The sequence below is a fragment of the Salvelinus alpinus genome, chromosome 21, assembly GCF_045679555.1.
Source record: "Salvelinus alpinus chromosome 21, SLU_Salpinus.1, whole genome shotgun sequence".
Classification (NCBI taxonomy): domain Eukaryota; kingdom Metazoa; phylum Chordata; class Actinopteri; order Salmoniformes; family Salmonidae; genus Salvelinus; species Salvelinus alpinus.
This window is the reverse complement of record NC_092106.1, coordinates 13,659,392-13,673,585: the sequence shown is the minus strand read 5'-3', so window position 1 is coordinate 13,673,585 and position 14,194 is coordinate 13,659,392. Positions and strand designations below refer to the sequence as shown.

General features: G+C 45.9%; 1 protein-coding gene across 5 annotated transcripts in view; it reads left to right on the top strand.

Annotated features, from left to right (window-relative positions):
- LOC139548539 (MAP/microtubule affinity-regulating kinase 4-like) overlaps positions 1-14,194 on the top strand; it is a 62,397-nt gene that overhangs the window by 37,708 nt on the left and 10,495 nt on the right. For 2 of the 5 annotated variants that reach the window (XM_071358239.1, XM_071358238.1), the window contains 6 exons: positions 205-314; positions 985-1,177; positions 3,289-3,515; positions 4,340-4,446; positions 5,994-6,263; positions 11,844-11,888. In XM_071358239.1, the coding sequence (XP_071214340.1) occupies positions 205-314; positions 985-1,177; positions 3,289-3,515; positions 4,340-4,446; positions 5,994-6,263; positions 11,844-11,888 (952 nt within the window). Of the gene's footprint in view, positions 1-204; positions 315-984; positions 1,178-3,288; positions 3,516-4,339; positions 4,447-5,993; positions 6,264-10,079; positions 10,163-11,843; positions 11,889-14,194 lie in introns of all 5 variants that reach the window. The other 3 variants (XM_071358242.1, XM_071358240.1, XM_071358241.1) reach the window with 3 other exon arrangements.

Here is a 14,194-nt window from a genome sequence, read left to right as displayed (position 1 = left end):
TAACTCTCCTCTACTCCCTACCTATATATTGTATGCATCCCAATTGGCACCGTTTTCAATATTTAGTTCACTGGCCCCTGGTGGTAGTAGTAGTAGTAATGCACTATTGTAGGGAATAGGGTGCTATTTGGGACGTACCCATCCTCTTCTTTCTTTGAGCCTGTATCTCTGTCTAACGTCCCTCATCTCTCCACTCGCCTTCAGAGGTGATGGTGGGGATGGGTTACACCCGTGACGACATCAAAGACGCTCTGACCACTCGGAAGTACAACGAGGTCACCGCCACCTACCTGTTACTGGGACGCATGAATGAGGTGAGGCACAACGAGACAACATGTGTGGGAGAGAGAGGGTTGGGATAGAGGTAGGGGAGAGAGAGAGAATTCTTCCTCGTTAAGGCTTTCTGCGTTGCCTGTCTGCGTTCCCAGCGTTCGCAGTTAGAGTTTACAAAAAATATATATATTTCTGCCGCGACACGCTTTTAAAGGGATAGTGAGAGATTTGGGAAATTGACAAGTTACAAGTATATTTGTAGCAAACAGAGCTAGCGCTAGTGTGAATGAGAGAGTCATGAGTGCACAGCCACCACTTGCTCCTCATCTCCCTTTAGTGCAGTGGCACACATCAGTTATATTTAAGATGGTTCCAACATAATTACATTTTCATGCATTTTGGAGTAGAATGTCCTTTTAAAAAGTCACCAGAAAAATCTACAAAATTATCCCCCTCCGCTTTCTTAGCCACCGCTGCTAACAAAAATACTTGGGGAACACCTGGCGTGCCTGTCTGCCACAATACGTGTGTATGCATGCCTGTGTGTCCACACTGTCCACAGTCACCTGAGTCCTGATCCTAATGTGTGTGTTTCTCTCTTTCTCTCTCTGTGTGTGTGTGTGTGTGTGTGTGTGTGTGTGTGTGTGTGTGTGTGTGTGTGTGTGTGTGTGTGTGTGTGTGTGTGTGTGTGTGTGTGTGTGTGTGTATCAGGTGGAGGGCAGCGAGTCTCGGTCAACCAGCAGTCTGAGCCTGGCGCGGGTACGGCCCAGCACCGTCATCAACGGCACCAGTAAACACTCCACCTCCTCCACCACCTCCGCCTCGGCCTCCTCCTCCTCCCACAGCAAGACCACCCAGCGCAGCGCCTCCACCTACCACCCCCGCAGGAGGCACAGCGACTTCTGTGAGTGGGCTGTCCCAAAATGCACCCTATTCCCTATATGATGCACTATATTTGACCAGAGCCCAGAGCTCTGTTCAAAAGTAATGCACTAGTCAAATGTAGTGCACTATAAAGGGAATAGGTAGTAGTTATTGTTGATATACATTACTGTCTGTCCATCTGGGAGTATTATGTGTCATAGGAGCTTCCATGACATTGCAGTGCAATCGGGAAGTATTCAGATCCCTTGACTTTTTCCACATTTTGTTGCGTTACAGCCTTATTCTAAAATGGGTTAAAGTGTTTTTTTCCCCATCATCAATCTAAACACAATACCTCATAAGGACAAAGCAAAATCATTTTTGGGGAAATTTTTACCAATGTATTAAAAATCAAGAACTGAAATATTACATTTACATAAGTATTCAGTACCTTGTTGAAGCACCTTTAGCAGCGAGTACAGCCTCAAGTCTTCTTGGGTATGACGCTACAAGCTTGGGACACCTATATTTGGGGAGTTTCTCCCATTCTTCTCTGCAGATCCTCTCAAGCTCTGTCAGGTTGGATGGGGAGCATCACTGCGCAGCTATTTTCAGGTCTCTCCAGAGATGTTTGATTGGGTTCAAGTCTGGGCTCTGGCTGGGCCACTCAAGGACATTAAGAGACTTGTCCTGAAGCCACTCCTGCGTTGTCTTGGGTGTGTGCTTAGAGTCGTTGTCCTGTTAGAAGGTGAACCTTCGCCCCAGTCTGAGTTCTTGAGCGCTCTGGAGCAGGTTTTCATCAAGGATCTCTCTGTACTTTGCTCCGTTCATCTTTCCCTCGATCCTGACTAGTCTCCCAGTTCCTGCCGCTGAAAAACATCCCCACAGCATGATGCTGCCACCACCATGCTTCACCGTATGGATGGTGCCAGGTTTCCTCCAGGCGTGACACTTGGCATTCAGGCCAAAGAGTTCAATCTTGATTTCATCAGACCAGAGAATCTTGTTTCTCATGGTCTGAGAGTCTTTAGGTGCCTTTTGGCAAACTCCAAGCGGGCTGTCGTGCTTTTTACTGAGAAGTGGCTTCCGTCTGGCCACCAACATAAAGGCCTGATTGGTGGAGTGCTGCAGAGATGGCTGTGTACTTCTGGAAGGTTCTTGTATCTCCACAGAGGAACTCTGGCGCTCTGTCAGAGTGACCATCGGGTTCTTGGTCGCCTCCCTGATCAAGGCCCTTCTCCCCCGATTGCTTAGTTTGGCTGGGTGGCCAGGTCTAAGAAGAGTCTTGGTGGTTCCAAACTTCTTCCATTTAAGAATGATGAAGTCCACTGTTTTTTGGGGGACATTTAATGCTGCAGACACAATCCTGTCTCGGAGCTCTACGGATAGTTCCTTCGACCTCATGGCTTGACTTTTATCTGACATGCACTGTCAACTGTGGGACCTTATATATAGACAGGTGTGTGCTTTTCCAAATCATGTCCAATCAATTGAATTTACCGCAGGTGGACTCCAATCAAGTTGTAGAAACATCTCAAGGACGATCAATGGAAACAGGATGCACCTGAGCTCAATTTCGAGTCTCGTAGCAAAGGGTCATTATGGGGTATTGTTTGTAGATTGATGACGAAAAACATTTATTTAATCCATTTTAGAATAAGGCTGTAACGTAACAAAATGTGGAAAAGGGGAAAGGGTCTGAATACTGTCCGAATGCACTGTACACCCATTAGTGTCTGACCTAACCCATTAGTGGGTGTTTGTTTTCCAACTAGCTGTCCGTCACTACCTTTTCACTTGTGTTTTTAAATGGTTGTGAAGTAGGATTCCCCTCCGTTCTGCCAAGTTTGAGAATGTTTGCTTTGTGTGTATGAGAGTGTGAGGTCACCAGCCACCACTTTACAAGTGGGTGAGATATTCATAATTTGTACATTGCCCACTTATCTGTCAGTCTATAATATAATAGCATGCTGTTTATCCCAAACTACTTACAGTAGTCCATGCAGACATTTACATATGGGTGGCGCCAGCAGAATTCAAACCCACGATCTTGGTTTTACAAGCGCCTTGCTCTACTCTACCAACTGAACCACACAGGGCTGGACTTTGATTCTCATGTCGTATCATCTGCCCTGTTTGTCTGTTGTGCAGGCGGTCCAGCAGCACCCCCGTCCCACCCCAAGCGTAGCCCCAGCAGCGTGGCGGGGGCAGACAGGGATCTGAAGGAGGAGGGGGGGCGCATGGCGTCCCGGAAGGTCAGCAGCAGCGTGGTGGGCAGCCGCTCCATCCAGCCCCCCTCCAGCCCCATGGTCAGCAGCGCCAACAACCCCAACAAGTCAGAGATCCCCGACCGCCGCAAGGAGATTATCACGGCCACGGTGAACACGCACGCACACACATACAGATAGGCCGTGTTCCAGGCTGACTACATGTCTGCAAACCACATATAATAGAGTTATCTGATGCCAGACTGCGCCTTCAAAGGCGTGCCACACAACCATTGGTTGATGCAATGCAATGTGTGTAATGCAGTCGGCTTACAACACGACCTTACAAATAATTGTACATTATAAACACACACGCACACACACAGGAAAAAGAAGGGTTAACACCATCAAGAGACAATGTTACAAGAGGTTAATGAAACTAAGACCAGTGTGCTGGGGAATGAACCAATAACACTTCGAATAGAGAATCTACAGATTCATGCTCAACTAAGATGTGGACAGAGAATAGAGAATCAACGCCAGCATATAGGGAGTCAATATCTGCTAAATATGCGTATGTGACCAATCCGATTTGATTTGATGAACAACAACAGTGTGAACGGAGAATATGGAGATGAACCTGAGATGAACCCTTTGAAGGGCGCTCTGACAGGGTGGACTGAGAGTGACAACAAAAGTTCAACACGGATACTGTGGTTCTTTAAAGTGCACACCTTTTGAACAGGGCTCATAAGTAGTGCACTATAAAGGGGATAGGGTTCCATTTGGGATGCGCCCACTGACACTGTGATGTGGGGTGTAGATGTTATCAGAGTCAGGGCTTTGAATAGACATGAACATCCCTAGCGTTATGTGACCATTAGACAATGTCATTATATGGAGCAGAGGAGGGATATACAGTAGGATGGATGCCTTTCTGAATTTCACCAGATCACAGTCAATGTGTTATCTAACTCATTCTCCCTGACTTTCAGAACAACGTCCCAGCAAGTGCCATGATCCGCCGGAACACATACGTGTGCACCACGGACCGGAACAGCACAGACAGGCCCTCCCTGCTGCAGAACGGCAAGGAGAACAGGTGAGCAGAGCGTTTGGGTTTCGTGTTTGTGTTTGAGTGTTGCACATGTGCTTCTACATTTGTTGAGTCCTTGAGTATAATAGCAGGGATACATTGACTTTCTCAGCATTATGTGCCTACATAACCTGTGTGTTTTGACTGTACTGGAGTGGTGCGTTTGTGTGTGTGTACAACATTCCTTACGTCTCTTGACTAGGAGATAAAGAGCTTACTGCTGTGTGCCAGAAGGGGGTGGTTATCATGTGACCTAAAGTCCCAGCTCAGGGCCACGTGGACTGGGGGAGGGAGGGGGTTGGAGATAGAGGGGGAAAGTGGGGAGATGGCAGTGTCCCAGCTTGACCAGCAAGCGCCTTCTAGGCCCTGTCAATGCAATGCCACGATAGATGGGCTGACGGGACACATACGTGCTAGAGCGCACACACACAGTGCAGCTGCACAAACAAATACACCGCTGCACACACACAATGATAAAATACACAAACCAACACACTCGGAAACAGATACAAATAATAATGCTCATATAAACAAATGCATGCAGTCATACAATTACATGATATAGACAGAAATACATTACACAGAAATACATTACACAGAAATACATTGTCTGCATTACATTCTACACATGTTTAGTTCCTGCCCCTGGTCTCTTTTGCTTTGGGGCTCAGGTTGAGGGTAAATGATTGTGCTCTGAAACGGCTGCAAATCAACCAAAGGACTCTAATGTGTCTGCCCTACTTGGCCCCTCTCCCTGTGGGTGTGTGTCTGTCTATCAGAGCTCTGGTTATTTAGAGCGTTAAGTGAAGCGGCCCCAGGCCAACAGGGGCTAAGCCAGCCTAGCTAACCCAGCCATTCAGGGAGAACTGTAGGGAGCGGGCCAAGGGGACGAGGGGAGGAGGAGCTCTGCCAAGTGGATGAAAGGATGCAGGGTTAAGGGGGCATGGGGAAGGAGAGGTGGCTACTGCTGGACGTCCACACGCCAGCCACACTTCTCCAAGCAGATGGCTGAGATCTTCATTTTCAGTCTGTCACTCTCCCTCAAGCCCTCTCTCACCCTCTCTCTCTTTCTCTCTCACCCTCTCTCTCTTTCTCTCTCACCCTCTCTCTCTCTTTCTCTCTCTTTCTATTTCTATGCCCACTTTTCTTTTCTCACTCTTTACCAGCATACCAGTCACACCCATCCCACATCCCCCTTTCCAGTCTGTCCTTCCCTCCTCCTCCCTGATCCCCATCTCCCCCTCACACTCTGTTTCCACCAAAGGCCCAGTTCTGATTTGTCCTCACCACCTTACCTCTGCTGAAAGCCAACACAAGTGGAAGCTCCTACCCTGTAATGGTTCACCATCCCTCTGCCTTAACGCTCAACTAACTCCCGCTAAAGCCTTTCTGGGTCAGATCCTTTGTCTCAACCGATACATTAGAACGATGATATGCCCGGGGTTATCATACATTATGGACTGATCACCTCACTGTTAATGGTTGAGTGATGGATGAATGTGATGCTGATCTGATTGTTTTGTCCTTTCTGCTCTCTCTCTCTCCTCTCTCAGCTCCATTTCCCACCGGCTGCCCCCGGCCTCGCCCTCTACCCACAGCATCGCTGGGGCCTCGGGGACCTCCTCCTCCGCGGGCTCCCGCCTCACCCGGGGCTCAAGCATCCGCAGCACCTTCCACGGTGGCCAGCTGAGGGACCGGCGGCCTCCCTCCCACGCCCCTCCCACCTCCCCCACCCTGTCCCACGACGCCAGCCCCTTGCCCCACGCACGTACCCGCGCCACCTCCAACCTGTTCAGCAAGCTCACCTCCAAGCTCACACGCAGGTAAGAGGAGAGTGAAGGGAGTGTGAGGAAGCCCTGAGCTTTAGCCCCCCAGTATAGTGATGACAACAATTCTAGGCTAGTCCATAGTGAGGGTAGAATTCATAGCTTGAAGGAATTTCAGTAGAAACATTAGAAGTGTAAGCAATCCTAGTCTAAACAGCTGAAAGGGACAGGCAGTGTGCAATTGGGAGGATTCTAATAGATGTTAGTTCTAATTATACGATGCTGCGCGCGCCATTGTAAAATTGAACACTCATCAGGGATAGCGACTGCCGTTTAAGCAATTAGATCAAATAAAGATCATGTACGGTCTAGCAAGGACAAGGATTACTATGAGCTTTCGCTCCTGTTACGCCCCCGTGTTATTTTACGTGTGGAAATCTGGGGAAATCTTTGTTAGCGAAGGAGATTTAAACTGCTCATCTGTGTGCACTGATGGAGACAATCAACTTTAGTTTAGATAGCAGGCCTGAAGCAAAAGTCTAAATAAATGTTGATTGAGGCATATGACCATGAAATAGCGTCCTAAATGAGACTAGCATGCAGCAGAGGCCTTGGATCCGTTCCGAAATAGACTTGGGGCTTTCCCATCTGGACCCGATATGCATAAATACATTTTTCAAATATAGAGACCCGTTCCGAACGGACCAGAGGACAACTAGTCTGTATAGACCTGGTTGGATCCAGACCTGGTCCGATCCGAGTGAGGGAAGCAGCAGAAGATTCCATTTTTAAGCTACTTTATTAACCGGAATTGATAAAGCGCGAGGTAGAAAGAGGTGACGCTCAGGGGCCGTGCTGTGTATGTAAGCTACTGTGAGTGGGAGCGAGTGACACGGGAACAGGGAGGAGGGAGGGAGAGACGAGAGACCGCAACCTACCAAGCCCACTCGTGCTATAGTAGATTAATAGCTGCCATAGCTAGGTGATTTATCATCCAATATGATTACGTAGTAACTGTCTTGACTGCATCAAACCATGAGAAGCTAGTTAAGCTAGCAGCTAGCTAGGCTAATTGATGCAGCGTGCTCTTTCTCGTCCTACAGCTACAAACAACAACAACACCATTCAGAATATAAAGTAGCAGTCTATCTGTTGGCTCTTGGTCGTTGTAGCTTATCCTTCTCTTTTAACTTTAAATTCCATCATTTTAATTCCACCTTCCATTGATTAGATATCTCCTGACCATGGTCCCACACAGAGTCTCTATGACTATAGCCTATTGCCGCTTTGATGACTTGTGATTGACCAACAACCAGCTACCCGCCACTCTTGAAAAGCAAAGAGTAGCAGCATAAATTCTAAACTTCTCTCTCTCTCTCTCTCTCTCTACTGCAGCAGTCGCGTTTGGATCTGTACGGGTCCTTCAGGACAAGTCAGTTAAAAGTACACATACAGTGAGGGAAACAAGTATTTGATCCCCTGCTGATTTTGTATGTTTTCCCACTGACAAAGAAATTATCAGTCTATAATTTTAATGGTAGGTTTATTTGAACAGTGAGAGACAGAATAACAACAACAAAAAAACAGAAAAACGCATGTCAAAAATGTTATAAATTGATTTGCATTTTAATGAGGGAAATAAGTATTTGACCCCCTCTCAATCAGAAAGTTTTCTGGCTCCCAGGTGTCTTTTATACAGGTAACGAGCTGAGATTAGGAGCACACTCTTAAAGGGAGTGCTCCTAATCTCAGTTTGTTACTTGTATAAAAGACACCTGTCCACAGAAGCAATCAATCAATCAGATTCCAAACTCTCCACCATGGCCAAGACCAAAGAGCTCTCCAAGGATGTCAGGGACAAGATTGTAGACATACACAAGGCTGGAATGGGCTACAAGACCATCACCAAGCAGCTTGGTGAGAAGGTGACAACAGTTGGTGCGATTATTCGCAAATGGAAGAAACACAAAAGAACTGTCAATCTCCCTCAGCCTGGGGCTCCATGCAAGATCTCACCTCGTGGAGTTGCAATGATCATGAGAACGGTGAGGAATCAGCCCAGAACTACACGGGAGGATCTTGTCAATGATCTCAAGGCAGCTGGGACCATAGTCACCAAGAAAACAATTGGTAACACACTACGCCGTGAAGGACTGAAATCCTGCAGCGCCCGCAAGGTCCCCCTGCTCAAGAAAGCACATATACATGCCCGTCTGAAGTTTGCCAATGAACATCTGAATGATTCAGAGGACAACTGGGTGAAAGTGTTGTGGTGAGATGAGAACAAAATGGAGCTCTTTGGCATCAACTCAACTCGCCGTGTTTGGAGGAGAAGGAATGCTGCCTATGACCCCAAGGACACCATCCCCACCGTCAAACATGGAGGTGGAAACATTATGCTTTGGGGGTGTTTTTCTGCTAAGGGGACAGGACAACTTCACCGCATCAAAGGGACGATGGACGGGGCCATGTACCGTCAAATCTTGGGTGAGAACCTCCGTCCCTCAGCCAGGGTATTGAAAATGGGTCGTGGATGGGTTTTCCAGTATGACAATGACCGAAAACACACGGCCAAGGCAATAAAGGAGTGGCTCAAGAAGAGGCACATTAAGGTCCTGGAGTGGCCTAGCCAGTCTCCAGACCTTAATCCCATAGAAAGTTGGTGGAGGGAGCTGAAGGTTCGAGTTGCCAAACGTCAGCCTCGAAACCTTAATGACTTGGCGAAGATCTGCAAAGAGGAGTGGGACAAAATCCCTCCTGAGATGTGTGCAAACCTGGGGCCAACTACAAGAAACGTCTGACCTCTGTGATTGCCAACAAGGGTTTTGGCACCAAGTACTAAGTCATGTTTTGCAGAGGGGTCAAATACTTATTTCCCTCATTAAAATGCAAATCAATTTATAACATTTTTGACATGCGTTATTCTGGATTTTTTTGTTGTTATTCTGTCTCTTACTGTTCAAATAAACCTACCATTAAAATTATAGACTGATAATTTCTTTGTTAGTGGGCAAACGTACAAATTCAGCAGGGGATCAAATACTTTTTCCCTCACTGTACCTGTGACAATCAGATCAGACCTGTGTCATTATTTAGAATTCTGGATCCAGAACCGCTCTGGTACTGGATTGGGTCTCGGATATTCGGATCTGTGAAGACCTCTAGGGTGTAGGCTACTGTGTTAGATAGTGTGTTAAGGAAAAGCCAGTTATTCTACTGTAGAGGAGAGCACACAAAGCCCAAGACAGGTGACAGTGACTAGCAGTGATAATTGGAACCCTTCCTCAATATGGAGGACATTCGTCTCAGCCCTAGAGACATAGTGGAGTCAGTAAGGTGTGTGTGTGTCTGGCCATCGGTACTCAGACATACACTGCTGGAGGGTCCGAAATGCTTCTGACGTCCCCCTCTCTCACTCCCTCCTTAATCTGCATTGACTTTCCTCAGGCTTACTTCCTCCTCTATTAACAACAGGCTTCAAACCCCCCACTTACCCAGTTCACATCTCCCTACTACTCTCTCTCTCTCTCTCTCCCTCTCTCTCTCTTTCTCTTTCTCTTTCTCTCTCTCTCTCTCAAACCCCCCACTTACCCAGTTCACATCTCCCTACTTCTCTCTCTCTCTCACACTTTCTCTCTTTCTCTCTTTCTCTCTCTCTCTCTCTCGCTCGGTCTTGGCTGTTTTTTGGGGAAGTGCTTCATGTTTCTGTTTCTTAACTACTTTGCTTTTCCTTGTTAACTTTACTTTTCCTTGCCAATCAGCTGCAATCTTTTATCCTTCTTTTCCCCCTTTATCCATATCTCTTTCTCTCTCTGTCTTTCTTTCTTTGTCTCTCTATTTTTCTTCCTTGTTTCTCTCTCTTCTTCCTTGTAGGGTCAATCTTGACCCCTCTAAGCGTCCAAACTCAAACAAGTCCGTCTCGGGCTGCACTCTTCCGCAGGGATCAAAAACAGTTAGTAAGTTCTTCTTCCCATGTTTCTGGCTCCTTCTCTCTGTCTGCCTGTCAGTCTGTCTGTCTGCCTGCTTGTCTGCCAGCACCTCCAACCCCTCGCCCACTCCTCTCATTCACAGTCTGTGCGCTGTGTCTGTTGTCTGAGTTCAGTACAAGAGCGCGCCCTAGAGGCCACAGGTGACACAGCATACCCTTGACAACAACAGCCAGCAATAACCCTGCTTTCCAAAGGCTTTTAAAATGCGCACACGCTTGTAGTACTTGATGTAGGAGCAGTTTGGGATCCCCTATACATTCTTCTTGTATTTTCAGTTCATGTAAAGGCAGTTGGTTAATGGATGTGTTGTTGTATGGATATCTACCAAATGATTGTGGCACTTAAAACAATAATACATGATTGGACATTAAACATTTCTTTATTCTTATCTTTGAAAGTCAAATCAAAGGGGTCTGATGTGGCTTTGGACTCTACGGGCTGTTCTTTACCTTCTCCTAAAGCTTCAGGGTGCACCTCACCCTGATGACGTCTTCACTCATTGTGCCGTCCAGTTGTACTTTTTAACGCGATTGTAAGACGGTGACTCATTTAATGAGCTCCATATATTCCTCGTGTTGTTAAAACGTTACCAGTCCCAGAGCCAGTACTGTGAAGCTGTTTCAGTGTTTTTGATTTAGCCAACCTCCCTCTTTGCCACACAAGACAACACTATCACAAGGCCAAGGAGATTCAGATTGGAGGGGGTGGTGTTTTTTTTGTAAGGAGCTGCTGCCATGCGTCCTTAGCATCGCTGACACTTCAAAGCAGGATTAGTTGCGTAATAGAGCCTTTATCCCCCCTCTTAACGGGATCTTCTTCACAGTCCCAGCCAGAGGCACAGGCTTGTCAGTCCTTATCCCTCCACTCCACTCACCATGGACCACTCACTCCCTCTCTCCCAGAGAGATTTGACCCAACATGGCAGCCCAGACACTATCCCCACTTGCAGGTTTGTTTTAAGACACTCTACAGGTCAGATTTTTCCCCTATCCCGTTAGATGGAGATTTTATAGAAGGAAAGCTCTAGTCCTTTCAAGACACACCCAGTTCCTGGGATGGCATTTGGGTTGGTCAGGCTGGTGGAGACGGCATTTGAAATGGGAAGGTTGCGAACATGACAACACCCTTTGTGGTGCTTGAACAGCAGCGCCCCCTTGTGTGTGTTAGATGGATGTGTAATGGGACATCTCAAAAGCTGACCATACTTTAGTGGTAGTAGTCATTGGGCAAACACTATGTGCTTTCATTATGCTTTTTGTTAAAATGTTCGAATAAATGTTCTACAAACCCTGGTAAAATCCATCACAGCACACGTAAGAATTGTCCAGTTATGTCATGCAGTGCAAGCAGGAGCAGCTTTCTAGTCTCTTGGATGACACCCAAACCTGCCCTGAGCCCTTCCTCTAAAAAACATTCCTAGTGTGGCTTCAAAGTGTATATTTTGTTTTATTTGTTTATTTTATTTCATATGATTTCCGTGCATTTCGGAAGGTTGATGTCACTCTGTCTTTGATGAGTTGTTGGTGTTGTGGTTATTTCTCTATTGGCTGTTGTTGAGGGAAGGATTGGAACAGGAAGTGGAGGGAACAAGGGATATTTCACTATTGGCTGATTCATTCCTAACACGCACTTTTGTCTTCCTCTTGAGGGTCACAGACGAACCTGAGAGAATCTGCAGATCTCCGGTCACAAGGTGAGTGTCTACAATACAGTATGTCTCACTGTGATGAGAAACGATTTAATTACAGGCCCAAGATTAGTTTCCCCAAACCCAGTTGTAACCACATTCATTATGATCACACAATGCGAAACTGAACCCAGACCAGTTAGATAGTTGTGCTATCAATCAAAGATTTTCTGTATCACTCCATGTCTGCCCACCATTGGGCAGTATGACAGCTCCAGGACCAGTAGTTACTAAAGGCATTTCTATTCTCTCCCTCACACTGTAGCCTCGGCTGCACAGTCTCTGGTCAGACAGTCTCTGGTTAAAACCAGCAGGTAAAGCTCAGAGCATGGGTCAATGCAGCATTAGCTCTAAATGCCCTTGGTGTGACTCGTAGATAGTAGATGTGGTACTCTGTGCTAGATGCCTGTGAGTGACTGCCTCTCTAATTATTTTCTGAAGTAGGGTCCTTCTGTGTGTTTTATCAAGTAGGTTCCCTCAGTGTAATAACAACTTCAACTCCCCATCCATTGACATGAACCTCATTCTCACTTACTCAAACGATTTTAATAAATTAATAAATACCCATAATTATGTAGACATGCAGAATACACAGAGCTTCCACTTGTTTCCAAGAGTAGTATTAGTACTAGTGTGTGGTATTCTGGCTATGTCCACCGTTAAACCTACACCTACTTACCCAGCAGATGTGTTTTTGCTAGCTTGTGACCGAGCATAGTAAGATGCCACCGCAAGCTGATTCTGTGACCCACCAGGACAGCATTCCAAAGAAAAATGTCTGCTTTGAAATGTAAATCAATGCCAACTTTAATTAGCTGTGCATACCACCAGGGCTGGGCTCAATTCCATTTCAATTGCAGTCAGGGAGTACACTGAATTTCCAATTCTCTTCAATGCTTTTCAATGAGGGAAATTAGGAATTAGAATTGGAATTTGGTTTACTTTCTGAATGGACCGGATTTAAATGGATTTTACCACATCTCTGCAAACCACAGACACCTCCAGAAATAACTATATAATCACCTGAATATATATATATATATATATATATATATATATATATATATATACTACCGTTCAAAAGTTTGGGGTCACTTAGAAATGTCCTTGTTTTCCATGAAAACGTACATGAAATGAGTTGCAAAATGAATAGGAAATATAGTCAAGACGTTGGATTTTTAATTGAAATAATAATTTTGTCCTTCAAACTTTGCTTTCATAAAATAATCCTCTATTTGCAGCAATTACAGGCTTGCAGACCTTACCTCAATTTGTTGAGGTAATCTGAAGAGATTTCACCCCATGCTTCCTGAAGCACCTCCCATAAATTGGATTGGTTTGATGGGTACTTCTTACATACCATATGGTCAAGCTACTCCCACAACAGCTCAATAGGGTTGAGATCCGGTGACTGCTGGCCACTCCATTATAGACAGAATACCAGCTGACTGCTTCTTCCCTAAATAGTTATTGCATAGTTTGGATTGTGTCATGCTTTGGGTCATTGTCCTGTTGTAGGAGGAAATTGGGTCATATTAAGCACCGTCCACAGGGCGTTGCAGAATGGAGTGATAGCCTTCCTTCTTCAAGATCCCTTTTACCCTGTATAAATCTCCCGCTTTACCACAACCAAAGCACCCCCAGACCATCACATTGCCTCCACCATGCTTGACAGATGGTGTCAAGCACTCCTCCAGCATCTTTTAATTTTTTCTGCGTCTCACGAATGTTCTTCTTTGTGATCCGAACACCTCAAACTTGGATTCGTCTGTCCATAACACTTTTTTCTAATCTTCCTCTCTCCAATGTCTGTGTTCTTTTGCCCATCTTAATATTTTCTTTTTGTTGGAAAGTCTGAGATATGGCTTTTTCTTTGCAACTCTGCCTAGAAGGCCAGAAACCCGGAGTCACCTCTTCACTGTTGATGTTGAGACTGGTGTTTTCCGGCTACTATTTAATGAAGCTGCCAGTTGAGGACTTGTGAGGCGTCTGTTTCTCAAACTAGACACTCTAATGTACTTATCCTCTTGCTCAGTTGTGCACCGGGGCTGTCCTCTTGCTCAGTTGTGCACCGATGCCTCCCACTCCTCTTTCTATTCTGGTTAGAGCCAGTTTGCCCTGTTCTGTGAAGGGAGTAGTACACAGCGTTGTATGAGATCTTCAGTTTCTTGGCAATTTCTCGCTTAGAATAGCCTTCATTTCTCAGAATAAGAATAGACTGACGAGTTTCAGAAGAAAGTGCTTTGTTTCTGGCCATTTTCAGACTGTAATCGAACCCACAAATGCTGATGCTCAACTAGTCTAAAGAAGGC